Raw genomic sequence first — 15,539 nt, forward strand, 5'->3', positions numbered from 1 at the left:
GGTATTTGATTGGATGTCCACGAATTGTTACGGAGTACTACAATTTATCCATTTTGTGGTAGACCATACTGACTGTCCCCCACTCCAGACCTCCAAATATCAAATTTTGCTGCCTCTGCCTTTCGTGGTACTACTGTTACTGTGCTAACTTATTATTATTGTTTGCCATACTTACACCTGACATTGTAGGCCACGAACTAAAAAATTGTTTCAACAATTAACGCAAACATCATTTTTCGATCAACTTTAAAATGCTACCTAAGAGCATCCAAACATGTTTTTTTTTTCTCTTTCTTTTTTAGTCAACTTTTTCGACTTCAAATCAAAGTGAACAAAATTAGAAACACATAATATAACAGTGCTACAAAATTAACTTTGGCTTAAAAGAAATACCAGTGATACATTATTATTATTATTATTATCAGAAACAAGAATGAAAAGATATCAGAATGAGGCAGAGATGGCGATGGAGGGACAAGGGGCACAAAGGTGCAACCGTTTGTGCCGGTTGTGTGCATTTTTCACTGTGCGTAACTTTGATTACACACGATATAACTTTCTTTGCACACGACGTAACTTTAGAACAAATTTTTGTGAGTCCCACACACGGCGTGAAAATCAAGTTACAAGATGTGATCTGAGCCGCACAAATTTTTTTGAACAAATCATGGCCGTCAACTACCAGGAGATGGGCAGCATTTCCGGCGATGGAGATGGGCAGCATCCCATGAATGGTTTCACATTTTGTTGTTTGATGTGTAGGAAAGAGAAAAAAGAGGGAGGGGTTAGGGAGGTGGAAAGCAAAGTAGGTAGAAGGCAGGAGAGGATTTCAAAGAGTTATAATTAAGGGTGCCAGAATATGATTCATCAACAAGAAAGAATCCGGATCTTTGCTTAACTAGAAAGTTGATGTAAGGGGTAGTGTTTGGGACCCTACGCTAATCCGTGCGCTTACAAACCAATCCAATAATGCAATGTCGGCTATGCTGATTAGGAGTTAGGTCACCCGTATACCATAATCAAAACCCAAATCATTAATTTTCTACCCATTTAGAGTCACATATATAGAGATGGTAGCCCTTGCTTCAATTATGTATATTACTCCTACATGGCAATCGTGGTGGTCACCCCGACCAGTTATCTTCTGTCAGAAAGGTGTCTCATATGCACTCAGTTATAGTGCCCCCAGGATTATGCAAATATACATTACACACTACCATTAAGTTTGAAAATTGGATCAAACGTCATGATTATTTTACTGAATCATAACTCAAAACTGTAAAGTAGTTGTGGTTTTTGCATGACAATTTTGTTCGCCATCTTTGCACGCAGCTAGTGGGTACCCACGTCACAAATTGACGAGTTGGATAAAGGACGAACAAACCCCTTTGAACATATACGTGCAGCGTAAGGCGACCAACTACCTTCAGAGTAATTGGCTAACGAGGCTCTTTTTTAATGCAGATCAAGGGATTTGATTTATTAACTTGTATTTAGTTTTAAAGTTTTCTAAAAGTTTCATCAACGAGTGTAAAAGACATCTATTTGGGATGTATGTGCGCGCGTGCATACATATAATACATTGTGTACCATTATTTTAACAAAAAAATAAAGATTGAGAAAACAATTAAGTACTAGCTACATGAGTTTGGTACAAATTGATAAACTGTGTGATAAATGCCTTGGTTAATAATTTTATATCTCATTTTTCATATACATGTATATAGTAGGTGTGTATACATGACGACGAGTTGGTGGAATACAGGGGTGTGTTAATTAATACCTATTGAGCATCATCGGTTAGGCTAAAAAAAAAAAAAAAAAAAAAAAATCCATACTATTTTATTACAACATGGCTTCATCCGTATTGATTCTAAAGAAACAATAATAAATAGAATGGAGAATGTGCAGCGCACACAACATAACGGCAATTATTACAGTTCAATCATAAAGTTGGCTTGACATCATGGGGCACCCCGCACGTGTAACAGAGGAATACAAGTGTTGTCATCGCAAAAGATAATTTGAATACAATGATGAGGGCTTCTCTGCTTCGTTTTGTCCACCTTCCTCAGTGATGCTTGTAAGTGTATCAATTTCTATTCCCTTCCCGCCCCTTTCCACCCAAATTCGTATATTCTCGATTCGCATCGTTATTTTTGTTGATTTTTTTTTTTCCTTTTTCGGTCTTGGACCTGATGTACTCTTTTATGGGTGCAGAATAGGGTCTTTTTTTTATTCCCTTCTTCTTCTTTCTACTTGCAATATTTTTTTCGTGCATCAAATAATAGTAGTCTCAATGGTAGAACAGTGAGAGTGCAGAATAACTCAACAAAGTTGACTTCGATACAGAAAAATCATGGGCTGGCATAATTTTAAGTGCGTTAAAGATGGAACCAGCTCTGAGTTCAACTTTATTGGAAGTGCATTAGATTATTTATTTGTTTGTTTTTATAAACAAAAGGTTTTGAATCCAATATTTACTACTTATAATATCTTTATCTTATCATTTAATCCAGCGATGATGCATTAATTTGATTACTCGAAAATCTAATCCAATCCTGAAATCTAATCCATAATATTAATAATCAAAGACAGACACACGAACTAACGAAACTTTTGGATTGCCTGAATTTCACGAGAAGAAAATCTCACGTGACTGTAGACCAACTGCATCATTTGTCCTAATGCAACTGGGTTAAATGGGATGGGAGAGACGGTAAATGGATAGAGCAGCCTGTAGGGGGAGGTAGACAAAAGTGGGAGCCACCAATGATTTGGTATTATGGGCATTGGATTCAGTGGGGGATGGATGACTGTAGAGCGTAGAAATTGGCCGTGATGGAGGAGAGAGGAGGCAAAAGAATTCCTTGTAATTTTTTTTTTAATTTTTTCGAGGGGATAAGGTTTCGTGATGTCCTTTATTAGTTCCTGTCTTTACGGCCAGCCGACCAACGTTGATTACAACAAGTCAGAAGAAGTTCAAATAATTTGCGTTTACCTGTGGATCCCACTTTTTACCTTGTTGGCAACTCTCCTCGCCAGAAATAGTACGTAAAAAGAGTTTTAAATTTACAACACGGGGTTTGTTTGGATTAACTTATTTTAGATAAAATAATTTATTTCGTAAATTTTAATCATTATTTTATCTTTTTAATTATCTTTTTATTTTACATACATCATATCACACAAAATATTACAGTAATAATCTCAAATAAATCATCCAAACTAATTTTTATCCATCACGTCCAAGATTTACAGCCAGCCCCGTTAACTCACTTACGTCCATCATGACGTCTATGTATTCATCCTTTCCTTTTTCTACTGACCAATAAAGTGGATTTGAATTTTAATCCCTATCACTTCATCTCTTTCTTTTAGGCATCGATGCCAAAACTAATAATGTAGTCGGACTCTACTAGAAGTTTTGAATTTAGCCCTTGCCTGTGTGTGTCTATATATATATATATATATATATAAAGAAGAAAAAGAAAAAGAGATTTGTTCCTCGCTTGACAATTAGCACTTCAGTTTCCAAGTCAGACTTCAAAATTTTCGATTCACAGGTCAGAGCTAGGAATTGATCAGCCTGTGACTAGAAAAATGTGCTCTCTGTCAAGTAGACATGGGAATGGATCGATATGTGATGCATGGTACATACTTCCAGCAGCCTCCAACAAAAAGTCTAGTGAAAGCCAAGACTTGCTAATACAGACTAAGTGATAGCTTTATTTTAGTTAGTAGTAATTTTCTACAACTTCTCATCTGATTGCTGGTGTGTAATACACATCAGAAAGAAGAAAAGAAACGCTATAGATGTAGAGACACATAAGAAGATGTATACATAGTCTTTATTATTCAATGATGATGATTGATGAGCAATACCCAAAAGTTAGTATGATTTTATTATTGATTCTGCACAACCTATTGGAAATTTCCAAATTCCACATTTCATCCGCAAAATTCCATAAAATGGTGGTGTATTTAACAAAAAGGTAACAGCCGCCCCTCAGGGTGCAGCTCATCTGGTCGTGTCATCTATCTTTACATTATCGATCACGGTTCGACTCTCTCTGAATTAACGCGCTGGGCACCCTAAGAGGCGTGCTCTGCTCAGCTGCAGGGAATTAGTATGGATGATTTCAGTATACTCTTGTATCGAAAAAAAAAAAAGAAAAAAGAAAAAATAACAGCCCAAAAGAGACAAGGGTACGATTTGTCACTGGATTTGGACAAAAGGACCCGTCTTCCTAGTCAGAGAAAGCATGATAGAATTGAACTGCACATGAGTACTAGGCTACTAGCAGCTTTGAATTTTAATGAAACGGGAAAGAGAGCATTATCAAATGCACCGACTTTTACTAAAGCAAGGCCTTAGGGCGCCCCCACCCGCTAGACTTTTTGGTGGAGTCGATTAAGCCTTCAGAAGGGAAGCATCATTGCTTGCGTTTAAAAGTTAAAATGCAGGGAAAGCTTTGAGAGAGAGTTGAGAGCAAAGACTCGGACTGGGACAAACCCCAACCAACACCACCTCCCCAGTGTCCCCACCCAAGCAGCAAAACAAAAAGTCCCCCCCCACCCCCCCTTCCTCTCAAGTCTCCATTGGTAAAACTAGTACCTGATTTTCCTCATTTTTTTCCTCGCATTTAGATGGAGAGAGAGGTATAGAAGAAAAGGCATGTAGCCATGAAGCAAGTAGCAAGGACTAAGAAGGGGGTCCTACGGAAAACCAACTTGACAGGGGATCATGGCCAAATTTGACTTGGTGGTTGGGGGTAAGGGGCAGAAACAGTTGAAGGCTTTTGCCGGTTCTTTTATTTGTGTGGCACAAAGTTATGGCATATGGGTCCCCCAGTTGGACGCCCAAAGTAACAAGAAAATTGACAATTTTGCCTTCCAAAGGGTTCTCTCTCCACTATCTTTTACACGAAATGGAATCGGCTTATTGGTTGAATGATGTGTTAAAGTTCAATCAGGCAATCATTAATGGCTTAGACCTTCAAACATACCACCAAATGATTTTACAAATACTACCTCCATAGTTTAAGTACTACTGGTAACAATCAAAAGCATTTTGACCCGCAGAGGCTATCCACTAAGCATAATATTCTACTAATTACTGTGGGCTAAATTTGTCGGACAATTTAATTAAATATGCTCGTGAATATTTCCTTTAACTGGTTTTATGCTTGGAGGAACAATTTTTGAAGGATACTCTCCTCTGTTCAACTTGATCAAGATTACCTAACTTCTCGAAGAAGAACGTCAGTTTCTTAACCATGAAAAAAGCTTATGTGGTTATTATGGAGTCAAATTCCATTATTAAAAAAAAGGGAAAAAGTTTTTTTTTTTTTTTTAAAGTTTGATAATCAATAATATGTTATTGAACTTGCTTATTGAAAGGAAAAAAGTTCAAAAACTTTCAAAAATGTCATAAGTTGGGGTGTTGGCGTACGTAGAATGACAATCAAGCCTGACAAAAACAAGCCTTTCGTTTTAATAAAAAAAAAAAACCAAGCAATTCATTCTAAGCTCAAAATTCCTCAGAACTGAAGATTTTCCTTTCCAGTTATATTTTCTTTTTAGAACATGTAAGGAATGTCTTAATTGTTCATGCACTACAGATGCGATTGCGTCGGCGTCTGTGTGAAAAAATAATCAAAATAATAGCTTGCCTGGTTAGAAGTTTTCAAAACAACTCAAAATATTGTAAGAGATTTAGCATTTAGCTTTTATTTTATTTCTAAGTAAGTTTTATTTATTCTGGTGCATGTTTTTGTCATGCTATTCAGCAAAAATCCCATCAACCACGGTGAAGAAGAACGCTTTGGCAAGGATCTCCTATGGGTCCATTAGTTTAAAAGGCTCAGGAAAACAAAAGCCCAATAACCGTTGAATTGTATGATGCTTTGGGGTAGGAACAGAAAATTTGGGACTGGGCCTCACTGTCCACTGGGGAAGGCGCCGTGAGGTCAAATCTTCAAGCTGCAAATAATTGTCCAAGTTGTTCATCTAGCCATCTCATCTTCGACTTTATCAGAATCTCGGGTCTCACGCACTATGGAGGATAAGGCCGTGGACGGCTACAATAGCTGTAGACAACCTTTTCTTAAAGAGCGTCCATGGAAGTCAAGCCCAATAAAAAATCCCAGTTGATATCCATGCCCAATTAGGCGGTACTAGTAAGTTTTATCAGCACACTGTTACACCGTCTTCAAAACTCAATTTAGCTGATTGGGATATTTGGCTGGATGATCATGATGAGATCGCTGCTTCGACGACTTTCAAACCTTACCTTTTAATCTTTCCTCTCTCTTGTGAGGTTTGGAGTCTTCTATTAGATTTAAGAAGGGAAAGAATGAAGGAGAATTTAAACTCAACATTCAATGTGAAATTTAAATCTTGAATCTTTAAATTCTAGAATTGACTTAACGTGCATTTGATAAAATTAAAGTCTAAAAAATAAAATCTAAAATCTGAATCTATTAAATTATTAAATTGTTAAGCATTAAATCTAATTTATTTGAGTGCATATCACATTTAGTGGTAAATGAATTGTTTATCACTTAATTTTGGGAGCAAGCTTTGCTTAAAAAGATTAGTGCAACTTAATTAATTCAAATGTTCAATTTTTTTCTTATCAAACGGTCTGAAAGTATTAAGAGTTAAATCTATTAAATTTAAGTGTTTAATTGGGTTATCAAATAGGGACTAAATTAGATATATTTGAGTGTATGTCACATTCAATGATAAATATATATCACTTATTTTTTGGAGTAAGTTTTGTCTAGAAAATTCAATGTCGTTTAATTAATTCAGATGTTCAAATTTATGCTGAATTTGTTTATCAAATAGGGCTTCTTTTTCGCCAAATTATAATGGAATATATTACAGCTATAAAATTGTTAAATAACTGGAGTAACTCCTCCTATATCTTCCTTGGATAATCTAGCTAAACAAATAGGGAAGGATTCCTTTTACATGATTTCACTAAGCAAGTTTGGGGCAAACTTTGTCAAATTGTAACTAAAATAGTTATCTTTCCTTTTAATAACAGAGAAGTAGCATTTACAGAAACTTTGTTTAAGTTCCTTAATATCTTCTAGGAATGCACCAATCTTCTGATCATTTGTACTCTCGTCCTTGATCTTATCTACTACCACAGTGCAATCAGATTGAAGTTCAATATTTTTCCATCCCTTGTGCTTTGCTTTGATAAGTGCTGTTCTGATTGCAATTGTTTCTTCAACCCGGGGCTCACAACATCTTTTCTCAGGTCCTGAGCTACTATTGTCTACTCGCTCATGTCTATATATACTTTTTTCCCTTGAGAAAGGAAAACAATCAAGCTAGAAGAGCATTCCAACTAAAGCCAACTATGTGGAAGATGTATGTGAATAAAATCATGGTGTTTATTACGTGCAATTATTTAAGTTTTTGCTGTGGTGAATATCAGTATAGTATCAGGAAAATACACTAAAAAAATTATGTGGATTTATGATGATTGACAACTTCGCTATTAAATCAGGCTTATAATTTTATTTATATTGGGGTTGAGTATGTCCTATTAGTCACTGATACATTGATGCCGATATTGTTGGGATATCAAGTGTGAATCAATGTCCCACATCGGAAAGAGATGAGTAGAATGAGGAACATATAAGTGGGAATGATCCATAAACCTAATGCCTTAAGGTTTTGGGTTGGATGTGGTGTCAAACCCATGGTTGTGGTTCCCATTCTAACTCATGGTTAAATTCTCCCCGAGTTTGACTCTCTCAGAGCCCAACAAATGGTATCAGAGCCTGGTTGCGAGACTGGGTAATAGAGCAAAATTCATGGTTGGATCCTAGTTAATTATTGAGATCAAGTGGATTGGTGGCTGTTACTAATTGAACGATTTAATGAGTGGTATCCTTATTTCAATGGCTTGGCAAAAAGCATTGATGGTGAATGATAGAAAGTCGAAAAGCATGGAAATACTTGACGGTGAATTTAGGCAGGTGATTCAAGGGTCAAGGAAAAGGTGGAGTTCAATGTTGATTTTGGACGTGACTCGGTGGAGATTTTCTCACACCTCAAACAGTTGATATTTCATCCTGGTGGATTTTAGATTTCGGTTATGTTTTTTGGTGGTGTGGCACGTGTCCTAAAGAAACAAGGAGATCTAATTTTCATTCGCCATAAGACTCTGACAGATACGAGTTTTTCGTTTTAGGTGGAGTCTTGGCAACCACACGTGGCGAGACAGTTCTGAGGATGAGAAGAAATATGGTGAATTTACTACTTGGTTGCCTCAATAGTTAGGGTTAGAGCTCACAGAAGGAAATTCCAGATTGCAAGTGGTGGTGAGAAGAAATCCTGCAAAGGGAGACGGTGAATTGAGGCACCTTCTCACGAGTCAACTGGAGGTTAGACTCGGGGCAACTACGCATGTTCATTTGTCGATTGAATCAATTTGGTGTCAGGACTGTATTGATTTGGGTGTGTAGTTTGGTACCATATTATTTGGTAGTTGAAGGCAAATGGTTGCTAAAAGAAATTTTCGCCAAGGTGGAGATTTATTAGGAAATTGGCTTAATTTCTTTTAGGTAGAATTCTTGTTTTATGTGGAAGTAACTAGTTTTCTAATTGATTTTAGTTACTTGAAGTAGTAGTCAAGTAAAACTCTATTTAGCTATATGAGTTTAGGAAATAGTATTGGTTTCCAATTGTTATTTGGCTCTTTGGCAGTAATGTTCTCTATAAATAGGTGGGTTGGCAAACTACACAAGAGACACACAAGAGATACACAAGGGCATCATGTAGTCTTATACATGGGGTGTGAGAGAGGGTTCTTGGGAGATAAGAGATGGTATACAAGGGTTAGGTTTGGGTTCAAATTGCATTCTTGTATAGGGTTTTCCTCTCATAATAAAGAACGTGTTTCTCTCCGTGGATGTAGGCTCAATGGTGGAGCCGAATCATGTTAAATATTGTGTGTCGTTTATCTTTCATACTTGTGGCTTGTTCCTTATTAAATAGTTGTGCACTTGATGTCTCAATAGTTATTTGTTCCGCGTCTGGATCCTAACAAATGGTATCAGAGCCGATGGTTCAGTTGGGCAGTGACTCCAGGATAATAAAGCCAGTGGGAGTGGTAAGGCGTGGCTTGGATAAGAGCGGGGAAAAAAAAATCATGCAGACCTGCAGTGAGGCAAGGGCATGTGGGCTCTTGAACAAGAATCGTACACTCCAGATTAAAGTGGGCTTGATGGAGTGGATGGGCTAGGGAGAGAGGTCCGATGTGGAAGAGATTCACAATTGAGGGGGAGATTGTTGGGATATCAAGTATGAATCAATGTCCCACATCGAAAAGAGATGAGTAGAATGAGGAACATATAAGTGGGAATGATCCATAAACCTAATGCCTTAAGGTTTTGGGTTGGATGTGGTGTCAAACCCATGATTGTGGTTCCCATTCTAGCTCATGGTTAAATTCTCCCCGAGTTTGGCTCTCTCAGAGCTCTCAGAGCCCAACAGATATTAGAGGCGCAATTGTCTTATAATTAATTTTAAAAATAAATTTTACTAGTAATTTCCCATTCATATTTTTTTCGTTATTGATTTTTTTTAGGTGTGTGAAATCAGAAACGGTAAAACAAGCTTCAAACTCCGCTCTTGCAACTGTATAATCCACTCCACTCCTCGCCAGTGCGGGTCCGATCCTCAACCCTCTTAAATAGTCCTCTTATCGGATTTCGCCCTAAAAATTTGATAATTGTAACAAATTTGACATCTACAAATAATTTTTTTTTCATAATAGGTGTAGTAATTTTTTAGAATTCCATTTCAAGTAAATCACCAGTTATTTGAGAATGATTTTCTGAAATTTCAAGTCAATCACAAATATTCGAATTAAAAAAAAGTGTATAGAGTAACAAAAAATATCGAATGCTGAGAGGATTGAGAATAATTCTGATTATGGATTTAGAGTTTATAGATTAATGATGCACTGAGTGGGTTTAGTAATACTCTCAGAGATAAATAACTAAATGGATTTCAAAGTAGAATTTGATTAATGAAATCACGTAAGTTATTACGCATGTCTCAGATACATGAGTTGTTACAAGTGTCAAATGACCTCCGAGACTTCTTCTTCTACGGTTCGACCTCTGTTAAACAATACATTACGAAGTGTACTATAGTGTAGTACTAGTTTGTTGACTTGTGTTTCCAAAGTCGCCGGAGACGGAAACTGTACACAGAAAATCTAACAGCAGTACCTACACTGCTCTTTATCACTCGTACCACCACCCACTTCCCCTGACTATGGCCTGAAGGAGGTTGTCAACTAAGATAATGGCCACTCCACCATTTCCTCTCGTGCTCTCTTTCCTAATCCTTCTGTCCCTCTCCTCCTCAGCTAACTCTTATCCCCCTCGATCTTCCAAACATTCCCCTCGCTTTCTCGGTAAATTCTCCCACCTCCACCAACCGACGGACCAAAAATACGAGACCCGATACTTTGAGCAGCGGCTTGACCACTTCAGCTTCGCCGACCTCCCATCTTTCCGCCAGAAATACTTGATCAATACTCAGCACTGGCTGGGGCCTTCCCGTCTCGGCCCCATCCTCTTCTACTGCGGCAATGAAGGCAATATTGAATGGTTCGCTGCCAACACTGGCTTTGTTTGGGAAATTGCCCCCCGCTTCGGCGCCATGATCATTTTTCCAGAGGTTAGATTGATTATACTTCTACGAACTACTTTGTAGGATTCAACAAAGACCATTTTTCTCATAATACAGATTAGAAGGGTACTTTGATCAATTTAAACAAAAAATGAAAAAGGTAAATGCTTTATACCATAAATCAAAGTTGAACATTGCCTTCTAATTCTGTACAAGACTCGTGTCATTTGGGTGCAATAATGGTTGAATGTACTGGTAAAAGCTGTCTGCTTTACATAAATCTTCTACAAATATAATTATATAAAGTTGAGATTAAAAGGTTGATTCTGATATATGTTGTAGGAACAGACATATTTGTTGGACCCTCAATTTGATCTTTGTCTTCTTTTCCTTGGTGGGACGTAAATGTTAAAGAGGCCACTTTAGTTTGAGTGATGTAAATGTATTAGGTTGGGAAGGGGGGGGGGTTGGTTAGGTTTTTGTCCTTGTCCCGTGCATTTGTCTAATTAGATTGAGAATTTTGATTGGCAGCACCGGTACTACGGGGAGTCAATGCCATATGGAAGTCGGGAGATTGCATACAAGAACGCGAGTACATTGTCATATTTAACAGCTGAGCAAGCGCTTGCTGATTATGCTGTTTTCATCACTGAGCTTAAACGGAATCTTTCTGCTCAAGCTTGCCCTGTAGTCTTATTTGGTGGATCGTATGGAGGAAGTGAGTGACGGTATCAGTTTGCATCTCGTATCTCTATGTTTTGATGATATATTTATCAGCACTGAATATAATGGCACATGATGCAGTGCTAGCAGCATGGATGCGGCTAAAGTATCCTCATATTGCTATTGGGGCATTGGCTTCCTCAGCACCAGTTCTTCAGTTTGAAGATATTGTGCCTCCTGAAACTTACTATGACATAGTCTCTAATGATTTTAGAGTATGTTTTAAGTTGCTCGTGTACCTGGTTTGTATTATGATGTGTGATTTTGTACTGCACTTTAAACCTGATGTCGATTGTGTATTTACATCCATAGCGCGAGAGTATTAGCTGCTTCAACACAATCAAAGAGTCTTGGGATATAATTGCATCAAAGGGAGAAGAAAACGATGGACTTAACCAGCTGACAAAGGCTTTTCATTTCTGTCGGTAAGGGCATGTCACTGTAATTTTGTCATCAAATAGATAACATTCTTGATAACATTCTTCTCAAGTCTCCTGATCCAATTGAAATAATTGGTCAGGAAGCTGGATAGCAGTGAAGATCTTTCTGATTGGCTCGACTCTGCTTATAGTTATTTGGCAATGGCTGACTATCCATATCCTGCTGACTTCTTGATGCCTTTGCCTGGGAATCCAATAAAAGAGGTTCTTTTTGGGACTGAATCTTTTGATTGGGTTGGATGTTTTTTATAGCTTGGCAGGAGCTACAAGTGTCAAAATTATCAAGTTTGCTTGTCTCTTATGGACGATATTTCTTAGTCCTAATTTCCTAGAAACTTTTCTAGCTAAAGTTTCTTGAAAACTACCCTGATTATAATATCGTCTTTTAGTAACTGAGGTGGTTACCACCTGAAGATGAGAAAAAGACAAGGTGTTCTTCTCTGGATGTATATCCTTTCCCTAGCATTTAAATGAGCTATGTCCTATAAACTGTTGGCAATGTGGTTTGATGTTTTTCCTTATGTTATCTTGTCTGGCTTGAATTTGGATTGATGCCTCTGGTTGTAGATATCTCTTAAATGATAACTTGTCTAGCCCTTATTAGTCACAGGGCCTTGTTATGCAACTGTTTTTCTTCTTTTTCAGCTATGCAGAAGGATTGACAGTTGTCCTGATGGGACAAGCACCCTGCAGCGTGTATATGAAGGAGTTAATGTCTACTATAATTACACTGGAACCGTTGATTGCTTTAACCTGGATGACGACCCCCATGGCATGATCGGGTGGGATTGGCAGGTGTCAATTTTCACAAAAAAGATTTCTTGCATTTTAACTGGCGAAATAAATATATGCATGCTCCAAGGGATACCACTATGTTGATATTCTTGGTTTCTTTCTACATTTTCAGGCTTGTACTGAAATGGTTATGCCATTTGCTAGTAGCAAAAACACGAGCATGTTTCCAGAATTTGAGTATAATTATGCTGATGATGAGGAACGATGTCTGAAGGATTATAATGTCAAGCCAAGGCCTACATGGATTTCTACTGAATTTGGTGGACATGTACATGAATAATGCTTTAACTAAGTTGCTGGATGACCTACTTGCTTCTCTTTTTGTCCTGTCTTTCTTTAACTTCCTTGAGAAGAGCATCTTCAACTTTTCAGTGATCTGTTAGAAGGCTATTCATTACAAATGATTTTCTTGAGCTAAATTTGTTGACTTTTGAATCTTCATGCAGCTTGGAAACCATTTATTGATTTGTAGAAAGATGTAAATGTGGTTGAAAATAGTGAGGCTTTAACACGGCTGTCTTGTAACTTGGCAAGCAAAAAAGAAGTAGAGGAAGGGGGGAAGGAAGCTAAGAGTGTGGTTGCTGGTGGAGAGTGAAATGTATGCAAGTTGAAATAGTTTCTACATAGAATCCGAGTTCTATTATAAGCTCAAACAAAATATAGAAAAGAACATCTTTCTCATCACGGAAGCTGTGGGTTTTGGAGATAGAGAAAACGATACCAAGTGTCTTGATGTCCATCATGGATTATATCTATATTAGCTATTTTATGTCTTACTTAAATGTTCCCTGCATATTGGTTCCGATTTTGTTGTTTCTGGAGAATATGTTCAATTTGGCACTGTTACTGGGCCCATCATTCTCTGATGGGTGACTTCCTTCTGAATTATGACTGCCATTTTTATCATGGAGCATGAAATCTTGCAGCATGTATTAAAAAGATTCTAGGGCATATCTTTAATTTAAATCATATCTGAGCTAAAAGTTGCATCAATCTTGTCTAGCACCTAAACAGTGCCTGTTACCCAAAATATGCATAATTTAAATTTAGCTGATATCTGTTGACCATATACTGCAGCAACCAGAGGCTAAACATATTCTTACATCCTACTTATCTACTGATTATTCAGCTTTGCAACCTTCTAAATCATAAATGGAATCTTGTTCTTTGTACCTGTCCTTGGAGGCGAGCATGATGCCAAATTTTAGCTTTTCTGGTCTAATAAATTTGCTTCTTTCTTGTTGCTCAGGATTTCAAAAATGTTCTGAAAAAATTTGGTAGTAACATCATTTTCTCAAACGGCCTATTAGATCCATGGAGTGGCGGCAGGTGACCTCTTAGTTTACTATGAATCTATAAAATCATGGAGCATTCATTCACCAACGTTTGACTAAAATGTATGTGCTGCAGTGTTCTGGAGGATGTTTCAGAAACTATTGTTGCACTTGTTACAGAAAAAGGTAAGTTTTTCTATCTTTCTGGTCTCATAGTAGCAACATTGAACTAATTTTATGCCACAAGTTTTCACTCTCATCAATGAGATCACATGCTAAACTGATCTTGAATTCTGTCTTCTCATCCACATCATACCCTGCATCACTGCAGTCTAAGATCTGTTTGTTTGAATTCTGTGAAATTGATTTACAGAAACCGAATTCAAGTTTGAAAAATTCCACTTGTCAATTATGAAATGAGCAATAAAAAAAAAGAAGATATTTTCTTAAATCTATGTTAGAAAGTGCAATATTCGTAGAAATAACACTATAAACCTTCATTTACAATTTAGAGTTTCTAGGATTAAATATCAGGTGATTCATGCCAAAGCTAGTGATATAGAGTAAAAAGCTTTCATTGCTTCGTCATGTCCATTACCGGTAGTCCATGCCTTACCGGTTAAATAGCTCTTCTGCTGGTGGCCATTGCATTCATTCTCCACTTGTCAGCAAGCCTGTTAATTTATATTTTCTTCCTTGTACCGATATGTACATGCCATATATGGGCTTGTCTTTGACCACTAGTGTTAATTCGGGTATTTGTATTCAGCGATGAATATTCAATATCTTGAAGTAATTGAGTTTATTAAAACTAATAGGTGTTATATAACCAAGGATATCAGGTTATGTGCTCCACCCAAGAACCTAAAGATTATACTTTTGTATATTAAAACTTTACACAGACCTCCAAAACTTAGGGTCAGTGCTCCTTTAATCTTACCAGGGTTATACCTGCCATATTACTCCATTCATTCAAATCCCAGCAAAGTCAGCTTCTATTTCCCTCATGCATGAAAGAGCATAATTTTGATTATGTTGCTGTGGTTTAGCAATTACAACAAGCCAGTGTAAATGCTTCAATCGACTGATGAACCGTTTTGTCGGTGTCTCAGGTGCTCATCACTTAGATTTACGCGCAGCAACCGATGAGGATCCCGATTGGTTAGTGGACCAACGGGAATCTGAAGTGAAGCTGATCAAGAAGTGGTTGCAGGAGTACTACGATAACAAAAGGGCAACATTCACGGCGTAACGGTTAAGGTCTCTGGTTTTGCTCATCTCGCAGTCTCCAATTCTAAAGCTCTCGTTGCTCCTACTGTTTATCAGACAAATGCCACCGTCTACCGGTTGAAACATGAATTAACTCCGATGAAAAGTACTAGTTAGAGAATTTAGTACAATAGTAGAGTTGCGCTTTGATTTTGCGTTTTTATGTCCTTTACTAATGCGTTTAGTCAGGACTACTGCATTAGCCATGAAGTTACAAACATATGATTAAGGAGTATCAAACTACCAATGTATGTAAGGATTGTGTTTATAGGCGATTCATGAAAATTTGTAAGTGACTTATAGTTTCAGTGTCATGCTTTCGTTCATGATGATGGTTTTTCTATCAAACAAAAACCAATCTCCACTC

General features: G+C 37.3%; 1 protein-coding gene across 1 annotated transcript; it reads left to right on the forward strand.

Moving 5' to 3' along the window:
* Positions 1-10,341: 10,341 nt before the first annotated feature.
* LOC113777912 (lysosomal Pro-X carboxypeptidase-like) lies at positions 10,342-15,539 on the forward strand. Its single transcript, XM_027323144.1, has 10 exons — positions 10,342-10,719; positions 11,203-11,389; positions 11,476-11,609; positions 11,707-11,819; positions 11,915-12,038; positions 12,480-12,629; positions 12,742-12,897; positions 13,879-13,958; positions 14,040-14,089; positions 15,016-15,539. Exons 1-10 carry the CDS (start codon positions 10,342-10,344, stop codon positions 15,153-15,155), a joined length of 1,512 nt encoding a protein of 503 aa, XP_027178945.1. The 3' UTR covers positions 15,156-15,539.

This window comes from Coffea eugenioides, chromosome 7 (genome assembly GCF_003713205.1).
Source record: "Coffea eugenioides isolate CCC68of chromosome 7, Ceug_1.0, whole genome shotgun sequence".
In the NCBI taxonomy this organism is placed as follows: domain Eukaryota; kingdom Viridiplantae; phylum Streptophyta; class Magnoliopsida; order Gentianales; family Rubiaceae; genus Coffea; species Coffea eugenioides.